This window comes from Dermochelys coriacea, chromosome 1, assembly GCF_009764565.3.
Source record: "Dermochelys coriacea isolate rDerCor1 chromosome 1, rDerCor1.pri.v4, whole genome shotgun sequence".
Taxonomy (NCBI): domain Eukaryota; kingdom Metazoa; phylum Chordata; order Testudines; family Dermochelyidae; genus Dermochelys; species Dermochelys coriacea.
In genome coordinates, this window is record NC_050068.2 from 269,822,393 (window position 1) to 269,836,196 (window position 13,804).

The following is a 13,804-nucleotide window of genomic DNA, read 5'->3' on the forward strand; positions in this document are numbered from 1 at the left end:
ACTTCCAGCAACAGCACTCCAGCCTTCTGCCCTACTTCAGGTTATCTGAATACTACGGTGATTTGCAAAGTCGGGGGGAAGCCTCCAACTGCTACTCTGTCAGTGGTCACAGACAACAGAAGGCCATAACATTAAGATCCACTTAAGAACCAGGAATAGTGCCAACCTCAGCCTACAGGAAGTAACTATCTAAGGGCAAAGGGGGTACTGTGCATTCAGATTAGGTATGTGTTTGCAGTTGACCATGGGCTTCTCAGGTTTTGAAAAACCAGGATACAAGTAAATTGTTGAAAGTCACATGGAATTTGGTTGCAGAGCAGAAACAGAACCTTATTCTCCTGACTCCCACTCCTGCTCCTTAGCCACAATACCATCTTTCTTCCCCTTCCATTTTTTTCTTATTACTTTAAAGTTGTATGCAAAAGAAAGCCGACGTGTTCAAATACAGATATCAAGTATTTCAATTTTGCTTGTTTTTTAAGTTTGTATGCAGCAAAATTAGTATTTCCAGGAAGGGAAGAGTTCTTTTAAACCCTGTAAATTTAGGAATGCAAAATTAATTATTTTACATTTTTTACCTCAATGCAGCCAACTACATTTCCTCTAATTGAGTCAACACGCTTGTGAATTTCTTTAGATGATCAGAAAAAAAAAATCTCCAGAGAAGCACAAGTGTCATTATGTCCTATGATCAAAAGGCAACTCTTAGCTTGTCTAAAAGGACAGCATCCCACCCTTAATTTCCTATTTACATAACTATTAAACCAATAAACACAATCAAGTAATGGTAAACTAAAAGAAATAAGTAAGTTGTACAAATTTAAATAACTTCATCAATCAAGGGGAAGAATATTTTGTGATATGAAAGATTTGATTTAGAACATTTTTCTAATGATGATTTAAATGCCTTGAAGAAATGGTTTTACAGAAGCATTACAGCAATGCAATTTGCTCCCAAGGGAAGCAACATCTTTCTGAACATGACATGTACTTCCTGCCATGTGGACAAATCCACCACCATCTTAGGAATCTTTGGCTGGGATTCAATTCCTGTGCCTACAAAATATTAAAGAGCTGTATGCTGAGGGAGAAACCAAGATTTAACACCGCTTTTGGATAAAATGGCTCTTCAAAGGCATTGTTTGCACTGAATTTAAAAAAACAAAACAACTCTCATCCGGTTTATCCTTCTTCCTTAAAGGATTTTAGCTGCTCTGCCCAATTTAGATGCTTTTTTCAGCTTGTTAGTGTATATGTGATTCATGAAGAATTAACAAAATATTGATTTCTTAATCTGACAGTAGCAAGGCATGATATATATTACCAGGAGACAAGTTCATTCTTAAACTGGAATGAACCAAAATCAAAATACCTGCTTTGACCCACAGGTACTGTAATAGCTGCAGGGAGGATGGTTGTAAGTTATTTCATCTGAAGCTGAACGTGAAGATGATACAGTGGCTTCAGCTGGTATAGGATGCAGCTACCCACCTTCTCCTTGGTTCAGGCTGCTGTAGAGCACATCAGGCCTGTGCTCAAATCTCTCTACTACTCCAGTCGGCTTCCAATGCCAGTGTAAGCCCTTGGTGCTAATTTTAAAAGCAATTAATGAATCAAGCCCCATTTACCTTGAAGACCGACTTGTGATCTATGAATGCCCACAGCAGTTGCTCTTTTCTGGGACTATGCAGATCACAAAGCCCAGGACGAAGCACATAAGGGCTGGGGACAAAACGTTCTCTGTTGAAGGGATCCTGCTATGGAACAATCTTCTGGAGATCAGGTGAATCCCACAGTCTGACCATCTTTAGGAAACATTGCAAGCCTTCCTCCACCGTAAGTGATACAATTCAAAACACCTTTTATTCTAAAACTCCTTTCAACTGCCCCTCACATCCCACTCCTGCCCCCAAAAAACCCCAAAACCCTATCCCAAGGAGAGTTCTGATCCATAAATGGAGGAGTGCCAGAGATTCCATGAAGTCCTCTAGTGACTTTCCTGTTGCTATTGATTTTATGTGGAAGGTGCTCAGTTACTGATAGGCATTATATAAAACTAGATAGATAAATGGAGCAGGTGAAGTCAGGCTGAACTGTCTGTATGAATGTCCTTATAAACCAGGTTGAGACCCTAGCTCCCTGAAATAGAGAGGAGACCCTTATCACCAAAATCTTACACATAAGGGAGTACAGACCTGATGGAGGAGGCTTGCCAGCCCTTTGCCTTCCATTTTGACATCAAGAGCAGAGCTCCTTTGGGGAAATCTGAGGCAGGTACAGTAAAAGCTTTATTATCCGGCATGTTGGGGAAATGGTGGGTGCTGGTTAATCAAATATTCCGGTTAACTGAGAGTTGTATTTTACAAATGGAATACCAATTTTCAAAGAATTAGAATACAATAAAATGAGTAAAGTATAAAATACAGTAGTACAGGACACAAGTATTCACCATCCAGTAGTAGTCCTGCACTGCAGAGTGGTTGGTTTCTTGAAGCACTTAGGTGTATACAGGTAACCTACTGTATCGAAAACTTTTATCTTATGACGCTGCATATCACTATGTGATATGCAGCGTCATAAGATAAAAGTTTTCCTCAGCAGAGGAAAGTACTGCCAGCTCCTTATGATACAGACTGCAAACTTTGGACTTTGCCAGTTTGTCCACTGTATGAGAGAGATTCATTTTCTCTCAGCCTGTTCAAATGGATCATCTTGGAGTTCTCCAGATCCAAACATTCAAGCCTAATCATCCTGGAATCCAGCTGAAATTATTTCTGCCTTTTTATCCAGGATAACCATTTTCCACTGCCAACGATCCATGTGATTTTGTTTTGTCATCATTTTTCACCTATAAATTTAGTGCTCATGAATTGTCAGCTTAACAGGCCAGGAGGCTGAAGTCCTCTATTTATCCCCAGGAAAAAAACAGTATGTCCATCAGCTATACAAGCTTCTTTGTACTGTTATCTCAACCCTGTTCTGGAAGGACCACCACGAGGAGAGGAGGGGACAATTCAGTCTCTGAACCTTGTGACAAAGTTCCTGCTCTAGCTTGGGTCTTGCGCTTATTGGCAGATTTGCTCACCTTGGATCTTCACGGCAGCCCTCGGCTTGGCCTTTTTTCTGAATTCACAGTCCAGGTCGACTCCTCCTGTGTCTGACCAGGAGTTGGGAGGATTTGGGGGGAACCCGGGCCCGCCCTCTACTCCGGGTTCCAGCCCAGGGCCCTGTGGAATGCAGCTGTCTAGAGTACCTCCTGGAACAGTTGTGCCACAGCTACAACTCCCTGGGCTACTTCCCCGTGGCCTCCTCCCAACACCTTCTTTATCCTCACCATAGGACCTTCCTCCTGGTGTCTGATAATGCTTGCACACCTCAGTCCTCCAACAGTCCACGTTCTCACTCTCAGCTCCTAGTGCCTCTTGCTCTCAGCTCCTCACACACACACACACACACACACCAAACTGAAGTGAGCTCCTTTTTAAAACCAGGTGCCTGATTAGCCTGCCTTAATTGATTCTAGCAGCTTCTTGATTGGCTGCAGGTGTTCTAATCAGCCTGTCTTAATTATCTCCAGATTAATTGTCTTCCTGATTGTTCTGGAACCTTCCCTGTTACCTTACCCAGGGAAAAGACCTACTTAGCCTGGGGCTAATATATCTGCCTTCTATTACTCTCCTATAGCCATTTGGCTCGACCCTGTCACATATTCCCCCCCCCCCCGCTCAACACTACGGGGTTGGGCAACTTGGGACCTCAGACAGTGTACTCGTGACAAGCCATCTGCATTTCCATGGTGGCTTCCAGCCGATGTTGTATGGTGAATTGGAAAGGTTGTAGGGACAGGAACCATCTGGTCACCCTTGCGTTCTTCTCTTTATTTCGCTGCATCCACTGGAAAGGTGCATGGTCGGTCACAAGGATAAACCATCGTCCCAGAAGGTAATAACGTAGTTTTTCCATGGTGCCATTTCACAGCTAGGCACTCTCTTTCAACCACGGCATACTTCTGCTCTCTCGGGAGGAGTTTCCTGCTGAGGTAGAGGATTGGGAGATCTTCATCTCTGACCATCTGCGATAGGACAGCTCCCAATCCTACTTCAGATGCATCTGTTTGTAAAATGAATTCTTTGTTGAAGTCTGGGGCTATAAGCACGGGGTTACTGCAGAGGGCTGTCTGTAGATCCATGAATGCTTTCTCTGCAGCATCTGTCCACTTCACCATGTCTGGACCCCGGGCTTTTATCAGGTCTGTCAGGGGACTCACTCTGGTAGTAAAATGGGGAATAAATCGTCAGTAGTACCCCACCACACCCAGGAATGCCGGGACTTGCTTTTTCCTATTCGGCTGGGGCCAATTTTGGATAGCTTCTAGTTTGTTTAGCTGGGGCTTGACTTGCCCCTTCCTACAATGTAGCCAAGGTATTTAGCCTCGGCTAGCCCTATAGCACACTTGGCTGGGTTGGCTCTGAGGCCAGCCTGTCTTAGCATGTCCAGAATCGCTTCCACCTTTCCTAAGTGGGTTTCCCAGTTGGGAGTGTAAATAATCACATCATCCAGGTATGCTGCTGCATAACTGGTATGGGGCCGTAGGAGCTTGTCCATAAGACACTGGAAGGTGGCAGGTGCCCCATGCAGTCCAAAAGGAAGAACAGTATATTGAAACAGACCCTCTGATGTAGAGAATGCCGTCTTTTCTTTCGCATCTTTGGCAAGGGGAATCTGCCAGTATCCCTTTGTTAAATCAAGGGTGGTCAAAAATCGGGCATTGCCTAGGCGGTCAACTAACTCATCGATATGGGGTATGCATCGAATTTGGATATCTCATTCAGCCGGTGAAAGTCATTACAAAACCTAGTGGTGCCATTGGGTTTGAGCACCAACACAATTGGGCTTGACCACTGACTGTGGGACTCTTCGATGACTCCCAACTCCAATATCCTTTTTACCTCTGCCTTGATCTCCTCCCTTTTTGCTGCTGGGACCCAATAGGGCCTTAAAGTTATCTTTGACCCAGGATCTGTGATAATGTGGTGACATGCTTTAGTGGTCCAGACTGGTTTGGTTGAAAACACGTCCTGGTATCGATTGATCATCTCAGTTACCTCCTTCTTCTGGTTTGGTGTCAGATCAGTGAATACCCTGATCTGCTCCTGCATGTTATTTCCCTGGATCGGGGTTTCTTGGGCCACTACACATGCCTCTCTTTGGTGCCAAGGCTTTAAGAGGTTAATGTGATAAATTTGTTCTTGTTTCCAGCGTCCTGGCTGCCGCACCTTGTAGGTTACTTCCCCCATGGGTTCAACCACTTCATAGGGCCCCTGCCATTGGGCCAGAAGCTTGCTTTCTGCCGTGGGTACCAACACCATCACTCAATCCCCGGTTGGAACTGTCGGACTTTTGCCTGGCGATTGTAATGGGTTTGCTGGGCCTCCTGCGCCTTTTCCAAATGTTCCCGTACAATAAGGGTGACCCGTGCTCTCCGTTCTCGCATCTGCAACACATGGTCAATTATATTTCTCCCCTCATGGGGTTCCTCTTTCCAGATTTCTTTTGCAGTATCTAGTATGCCACGGGGGTGGCGTCCATATAATAATTCAGAGGGGAAAACCCAGTTGAGGCCTGAGGTACCTCCTGGATTGCAAACAAAGTAGGGTAGTAGGGTGTCCCAATCCTTCCCGTCTCGACTTACCACTTTTCTTATCATTGCCTTGAGGGTTCAGTTAAACCTTTCTACCAGCCCATTGGTCTGCAGATGATAGACTGAAGTTCTCAGGGTATGTATATGGAGCAGTGTACAGAGGTCCTTCATTAGTTTCGACATAAATGGGATACCTTAGTCTGTTAATATCTACTTTGGTAGCCCCACTCAGCAAAGATCCTCACCAACTCTTTAGCTATCGTTTTAGAGGCTGTGTTCCACAGGGGGATGGCTTCTGGGTAGCGAGTAGCATAATCCAGAACGACAAGTATATATTGGTGGCCCCGGGCTGTCTTCTCCAGGGGTCCCACTAGGTCCATGGCTATTCCCTTGAAGGGGACCTCTATGATGGGAAGGAGTACTAAAGGTGCCCTCAAGTGGGGATGGGGACTGTGCAGCTGACACCCCGGGCAGGACGCACAATACCTCCGCACTTCTTCATGTACTCCAGGCCAGAAGAATCGTCGCAGGACCCATGCCAGGGTCTTCTCTACCCCCAAATGCCCCCCAAAAAGATGACTATGGACCAGACTTAATACAGCATTCTGGTGTTTTTGAGGTACTAGGATCTGCTGTACCTTCTGCCCCTGTACTGGTGCAACCCGGTATAAGAGATTCTTCTTCATTATGAAGTAGGGTCCTGATCCCTGGGTTTTCCCTTCCACAGGGACCCCATCTATTTCAGTCACCTCCTTCCTAATGTTGTCGTACCTTGGGTCTTCAGCCTGGTCCCATCCAAAATTTCCTCTCCCGGGGCTAATCTGCCCAAGATCTAGGGGGCCAGTCTCTGTTGACTCTACTGGTTTGGAGGCGTTAGGGTGGGGGTCAGACTCGGGTGCTTCTCCCTCTTGGGTGACCTCCTTTTCAGCTGCTCGGGTCCACCTTGCGCTTATTGGCGGATTTGGTCCCCTTGGAGCTTCACGGCAGCCCTCAGCTTGGCCTTTTTTCTGAATTAACAGTCCAGGTTGACTCCTCCTGTGTCTGACCAGGAGTTGGGAGGATTTGGGGGGAACCCGGGCCCGCCCTCTATTCCGGATTCCAGCCCAGGGCCCTGTGGAATGCAGCTGTCTAGAGTGCCTCCTGGAACAGCTGTGCAACAGCTACAACTCCCTGGGCTACTTCCCCTGGCCTCCTCCTTCTTTATCCTCACCATAGGACCTTCCTCCTGGTGTCTGATAATGCTTGTATACCTCAGTCCTCCAACAGTCTGCGTTCTCACTCTCAGCTCCTAGTGCCTCTTGCTCCCAGCTCCTCACGCACACCACAAACTGAAGTGAGCTCCTTTTTAAAACCCAGGTGCCCTGATTAGCCTGCCTTAATTGATTCTAGCAGCTTCTTGATTGGCTGCATGTGTTCTAATCAGCCTGTCTTAATTGTCTCCAGAAAGTTCCTGATTGTTCTGGAACCTTCCCTGTTACCTTACCCAGGGAAAAGGGACCTACTTAGCCTGGGGCTAATATATCTGCCTTCTATTACTCTCCTATAGCCATCTGGCCTGACCCTGTCACAACCTGTTCCACCCTTGGCATCTCTACTGAGACTGGTGCAGGGATGCTAGTTTGCTTCATTTATGGTGGTGATCCATCTATGTGCCTGTTAATAGCAAGACTGGGACCACAAAGGCTCATTCTACAAAGGCTACCAAGCAGCCACCAGATGGTCACAACTTTTGATCACTACTATACAGGGCTGGATTTGAACTAGCAACCTAGAGGTAAAAGGTTCTGCATTCCATTGCCAGTTCCCGCAGCCAGACAGACCTTCCTCCAGCGTGTTCTTTCTTTTCCTTCAAGACAAACTGGCTAACCTGAAAGGCAAACATGGTGCCTATTGAGGAAACAGCATTTGTAGCAGAAGCTACACTACAAGGTTTAAACAAACAAACAAAACAAAAAAACCCCACCCCACCCCAACAACAAAAAAACAAACCACAAAAAACCCCACAACATTTATTTTTTCAGTTTTTAAAACATATCCATCACAGCTACCTTTTAGGACATTTACTCATTAAAATACAAAATTAATTACATATTAGCTAGGAAAAAGCTTGCATAAACAGAGGGAATTTAACTGCCCTCAACGTTTAAAAACAAAACAAAACAGATAACACAAAACTTGAGTTTCACCATCATTGCAGAGCATCTATAACATGCCAGGAACTTAAACTGTCAAAGTGAAAAAAATAACCCAACTAAGAAAGAAGCAAATGCCCAATTAAACTGACCTCCAAGTTGGAAAATCATGTAGTGAGGCTAAGGCACTCAAAGTCTTTGGGTCCATTCCTTAGCTTTCTAGACACCATTGATCCTTAGTGGACTAACAGATGTACCACAGCTTCTTGTTGATAGTGTGCCCAGGAAAGGGGCTGTACTACAAAATCCCAATAGATGCTGAAAATCTTTATTTTCGGTGCATGTACACACACACACACACACACACACACACACACACACACAGTTTTGCTGAGCCATTTCCTTTAGGGGAAGCAGCCAGTGTTTGTGAATGTGTTTTGAGGAGTAAACTTTGGGAGTTTGCTAATTTTCTCAAATGGTAGATAGAAAAAAGAAATCAGTCAGGGAAACAACTGCATCAGTTACAAAAAACAAGTGGGACAGAGAGAAATTGTGATGAGCATAAAAACAACACTTTTATTCCTTTCATCAGCTGGAGAAATGCAGAAAATACATAAGTACACCACTATTTTTGTTGCTTAACGGCTCTGTTGGAAAAAAGAGATCCAAAAGACTGAGATAGGTTTCAGAGTAGCAGCCGTGTTAGTCTGTATTCGCAAAAAGAAAAGGAGTATTTGTGGCACCTTAGAGACTAACAAATTTATTTGAGAATAAGCTTTCATGAGCTACAGCTCACTTCACCGGATGTTGCATCTGATGAAGTGATCTGTAGCTCACGAAAGCTTATGCTCAAATAAATTTGTTAGTCTCTAAGGTGCCACAAGTATTCCTTTTCTTTTTGAAAAGACTAAGAGGAATTGATATGGAGACATACAATGCTTACAAAACAAACCCACAATCGCAAATAGAACACTTTGTATTTCAGCTTGTTTCTGTGTTTTTGACACATAGTACTGCCTTTTTTTTTTTTTTTTATAATGTTCAAGCTCACCTTTGACCCTTTTAATTTAGCAAAATTAGGGACAGAAGAGGAGGAAACAAAAAAAGATGACAAAGAAATCCTGTTTGCACCAGCTTGTTTGTTATGCCTCGCTTAGGAATTTCAGTTTGAGGCCATTTTTTCCTCCTTTCAGGCAATTCATTTGCCAGAGCTATGTCTGGAACACTGTGGGGGAAAAAAAAGGCACCATCCAAAAACTTCTGATTGCCTCCACCAGGGGCTCTAATTCAGCAAGTTATTCTCCCTCCACTGGATTTCTTTATTTTCCAGGGAAGATTTGGGGCTAGATTCCTAGCTGGTATAAACCAGCATAGCTACACGCATTTACACATGTTGAGAATCTAAAATTCATTGTTGAGCAGTAATTGCTTCTCCAGAGTCACAGTGTTCTGGCTGCTTCAGCTCAAGGGGATAGGCACTCCTTTGCTTTCTCTACTTCGAGAATGTAAAGGGACACAAATTTGAAAGACAGCACATTTAAGACAAAAATTGGAAATCTTTATTTACTCCACATATAGCCAGCCTGTGAAAAATCACATACAACAGGAGGCCATGAGGCAACAAGAATCACAAGATTTTGAAAAGGGCTGGATCATTTTGACCAGTAACATTTGTGCTTATGGATCGAGAGGTTACAAGTGTGGACAAACTTGATGCTTGAAGGCATACATTGATTGCTTTTTGTGAGGGATGAAATTCCCCCAAGTCATAGCATTTCACAACTGGCCAGGTGTATTACAGGGGGAAAGAGTTGCAAGCCTCTGAAATATCAGTTATGGTCACTGCCAGAGGCAGCACTGGAAGATTTGTCAGATCTAGAGTGGTATAGCAATTCATATGCTCTTAGGAGAGTTTCACTGCATTCTGCATTAATTGCTCTGAATTCATCTTGGAGATGGGAGATTTACCTACCCTGCTATCAAAATCCTAATTTGATATGATTCTGGAAAATACACATCTGTACCAGAGCATCTCATTGTTCTTTTTAGACTTCCAGAACTTACTGTAGGACTCAATACTGCAGTGGCAAGGGGGATGGACTATATAACCTAGCAGGCTGCTTCTATAGCTACTTTCCATGGTTCTTATATTTTTACCAGCCCTAGACAGAATCAGAGTGCTAAATGAGCCAACATAACTGGTATATCCTACTGTAGTTTTTGGCAGTAGGACAGTGCTAATAGTCCCTTGGGGAGTAGCTGCTTTCATGACTAATTCCAGCCAATGTCAGAGAAGGATTGCTCCCACACAGAGTTAGTGGACTTGGCAGCAATAGGCGCCTGCGTTGGATGCCTCATTACCTCAGGGCTTGCAGTAGCAGGAAAAGACCAAATGCTGAGTTTGCACTGAGGATCCCAAGAGCGGAAAAAGTAGCAGGTCGAAGCCACACATATGTTCCCTGCATAGGGAGCAGGACAAGTAATCTGGGTCCAGGGTGGCTGATGTCTGCTGGTACATGTTGGGATAGGAACAGAAAGAGCAAAAGAAAGAACTGTCAGTGGAATGAGGAAATGGAGAGGTGTGAGAAAGGATAGTGCTTAGATAGCAAAAGCCTAGGTAGATAGGCTGGCAGAAAGACATGAGAGGCAGAGGAAGGAATAGGAGAGAGAGACAGACAGACAGACAGACATAGGAAGGGGAAATGGAGAGGTTGGTGGCAGAAAGACAGGGCTGTGAAAAGAAAGAAAAAAACCAGGGATGAAAAGAAAGTGTAAGGAAAAGACTGAAATATGAGTACCACATAGAAGAAAGGAGAGAGAGAGAGAGAGAGAAAGAGAGAGGAGGAGAGCTAGGGAAGCAACGGACAGGAAGAAAGAGAAAAAGCAAACAAAATGATGCAGGAATCAGCAGAGCAAGGAGTGAAGATGGGGGAAAGCAATACAAAAAATATGTTTTAGGTTAGTATATTTTAGATAATTTAGTCATCTTCTTCCATGAACAATGAGAGGGAGTCCATTGGAAGGGGAGGGGCTGATTGCAGTCTAGTGGAGAAGAGTCAGGTAAATGCTAACCAGGGGGAATTAGAAGGTGGACAACACCAAGGCTCACATGTCCCCTGTATCTTCAGTGCTCCAGCCAATGCTCTAAAGATTTGTAGTTTCAGTTACAATATGCAAATTATTACAAGAGCATTTTGGACTGCTAAGAGAGAAACATGTATGTCGTGCTGCTGCTCCTGACAACATTGGGCTTCTAATGGAACACCATGGTCTCGACTTTGTGTACCTTTTCAGTGAATTCTGTGATCACAAAGAAATTCACAAAACTTTGGCACGGTGTTGACAGGAAAACTAGGAGAGAATCATGTTCCTCTTCAATACCTGAGGCAAAATGTGCATGAAGAGTTTGCCTCAGGTTTCTGTAAGGGAAACATGGTCCCAGCAGTTTGCAGTTAGCTTGCAATCAGTGTTTGAGGTGGAGCATTGTTGCCACTCCCTCTCTCACACACATCATGGCCAAAGAGAGTTAAAGACGAGAGAGGATCACCAGATGGAGGGGAGTTCCTTTGGTTACAAAACTTATGCTGCTTAACCCATATAGTTTCGGAAGCATAGAGACGAAGCAGTGCCAGGCATGTAACTGCAATGGTGCCCAGTTGCCAGAGTAATTCTCTGCTTAGGCTTCCAAATGCATGTGTATGAAGAGTGACCTTCTCCACAATGGCTTCAGTGCTTTTTACTAAAGGAGTCCTTCGTGGTATCGACACCATATGCTTTTTGACTGAAAGAAAAATGGGTCACCAATGGGTGAAACAATATCACTGTCTGCTTTCACCTACGAAATTAAAAATGCCTGAGATTACCAAGGGTTTCTCCCATTTCTCCGTTAAAAGTGGTGTCCCGTGTTGTGTTCATCACTGGTTACATTTCAATTAAATAAACCTTGGTTTGAGCACAAAATGAAGAAAATCCTGTAACTCCAGGGATCTTCTTCCAGTGAATACACCCATTGTTACTTTAATATGAGTTACACTAAAAATTCAAAACATCTTGACTAGGAGAGTATTGCCTGCTGAAAAGCTTCTGTGAAGCGAGCCAGATGTTTCCAACTGTGAACCATTTGGGACTTCCCACAACATGAGCAGTTTGGGATATACCCTGAACTTAGCGATTTGTGTTATTGCAGTGTTTTAACTCTGTGGGCCTAATTCTCATTTATACAAGGCCCCAGAATGGTGTAAAGGGCCTTGCTGAGAGAATCAGACCCAGAATACTATCATCTATCATTAAGACAAAGAGAGAGAAAAAAAACAAAGAACAGCTCCGTCCTTATTCGTTTTGTAGCCGATATCTCAGTAGGCTTTTCTTAGAGCCCCATTTATAAACCATTCACAGGCTGGCTCAATGAAGAGCAGCTTCGGCAACTGGGTAAAAAGTATGGGTCTTTTATGTATCTGTTGTGATGGTATTCACTTTCAAGATACTTGAGTAAAAAAAAACAAAAAACAAAAAATGTAGGGCACTGACCTGTGAGGTGCTGAGTTCCCCCTCAGAAGTGCCAATTAATGTCAGTTTTCATTGACTTCTAGAGGTGTTGTGGATGCTCAGCACATAGCAGAATCAGGCTGTTGCTCATTACAAAAAAAAACCACTTCACTTTTATGGATGACCCAGGCCATGGTAAGCCCCTCCCATCCCTTTTCAGTGCCAACTTTCCATGTTGGGAGTGCAGATTAAATGCAGGGGGTCATGGGTTTGGTTCTAGCGGCATTTTGTTAACAACACATTGTTATTGATTTAGAGGGAAAACATGTAGAAATTCTGAGAGGAGTGCCTTGGCCATAGCATGTGGATCCAGTCTTGCAGAGGTTGGGCTGCATTCAGAACGATTATGATTCCACTGATTTCATGAGGTTATACTAGCTTTTCATTTGGTTCATTGTGCCCAGTATATAAGGTCACTTTTACCAGCAGACAAATATTGTAACTGAACACAGATTCAGCCAGCATAAAAGTTGAGACCCAAACCCACAAAAGAAAGGAAGGACTGCAAGGGGAAGCTGCTGCTATATCTAGTTAACTCCAGTCCAGCCTCTGCATTATAGCACATATTAGACTCTTCTATTAGATGCTGTTAATTTGGACAATGTTACATATCCTGCATTTATTGCCCTCCTTCCCCACTTTCCAAACAGATCGTAGCACAAATAAAATAAACAAAACTCTATCCTTGTCTATCCTACATCACCAAAAAGTTACACTTTACTTTGCTTTACTATTGTTAAAATATTAAAACCAATTCCTACTGTTTCCCTCACATATAGTGCACAGGGAAACGGGCAAACTCCTATTCATACAGCAAACTATTATACATGGAGGTTTTGTTACCTGGGTAATGTAAGGAGTAAACAGTTAGTAGCAAATAAATAAAAGACTTCTGTCAACCAGAGACTAGTACAGATTGTGCCATACAATATGGTTTTGGTGATTCAGACTTGATTTTCAAAGCAGAATCTCTCACACAGACTGAAATACTAACCACCATCATTAAGATCTTACCAACATTTGGTGCTTGCCAACCTGTAGGACTCTCAGTCCTGAGAAACTGAGGCAGTTATTCTCCTCTTTAGCCCTGATTTGCTCTCATACTTTGAGCAAGTCAGTTAATCGCTCTGTGCTATAATTTCACATTGGCAAAACTGGGATAATACTTCCCTTCCTATGTAAAGCACTTTGAGATACTTGGATGAAAGATGTTAAGGGCAAAGAATTACTATCAGAGCCAATCAAAAAATTTCTAATAAAGTTTTTTCAAAGAAAAATAGCCTTTTATAAAAAATATTGGTTGCAAATTGTGGTCTATATATTTGTAAACAAATACTGTGTAAAATTTGTATCTATATATAAAATTTGCAAACAAAAATCTATTATATGTTATATTTTATATATATGTAATTTCATTTTTAGAAGAAAATTGGTGCCTCTTTTTTAATTGAAAACATTAATGAAAATGTTATAAGTATTTTTCATT

General features: G+C 43.2%; 1 protein-coding gene across 2 annotated transcripts in view; it reads left to right on the forward strand.

Annotated features, from left to right (window-relative positions):
* LOC119862816 (uncharacterized protein C3orf20-like) overlaps positions 1-13,804 on the forward strand; it is a 79,942-nt gene that overhangs the window by 44,118 nt on the left and 22,020 nt on the right. The window contains exon 17 of one of the 2 annotated variants that reach the window (XM_043492133.1): positions 1,389-1,964. The exons of the other annotated variant lie outside the window; for it this stretch is intronic. Coding sequence (XP_043348068.1) covers positions 1,389-1,397 — 9 coding nt within the window. The 3' untranslated portion in view covers positions 1,398-1,964. Of the gene's footprint in view, positions 1-1,388; positions 1,965-13,804 lie in introns of those variants that run through there. 2 annotated transcript variants of the gene reach the window in all.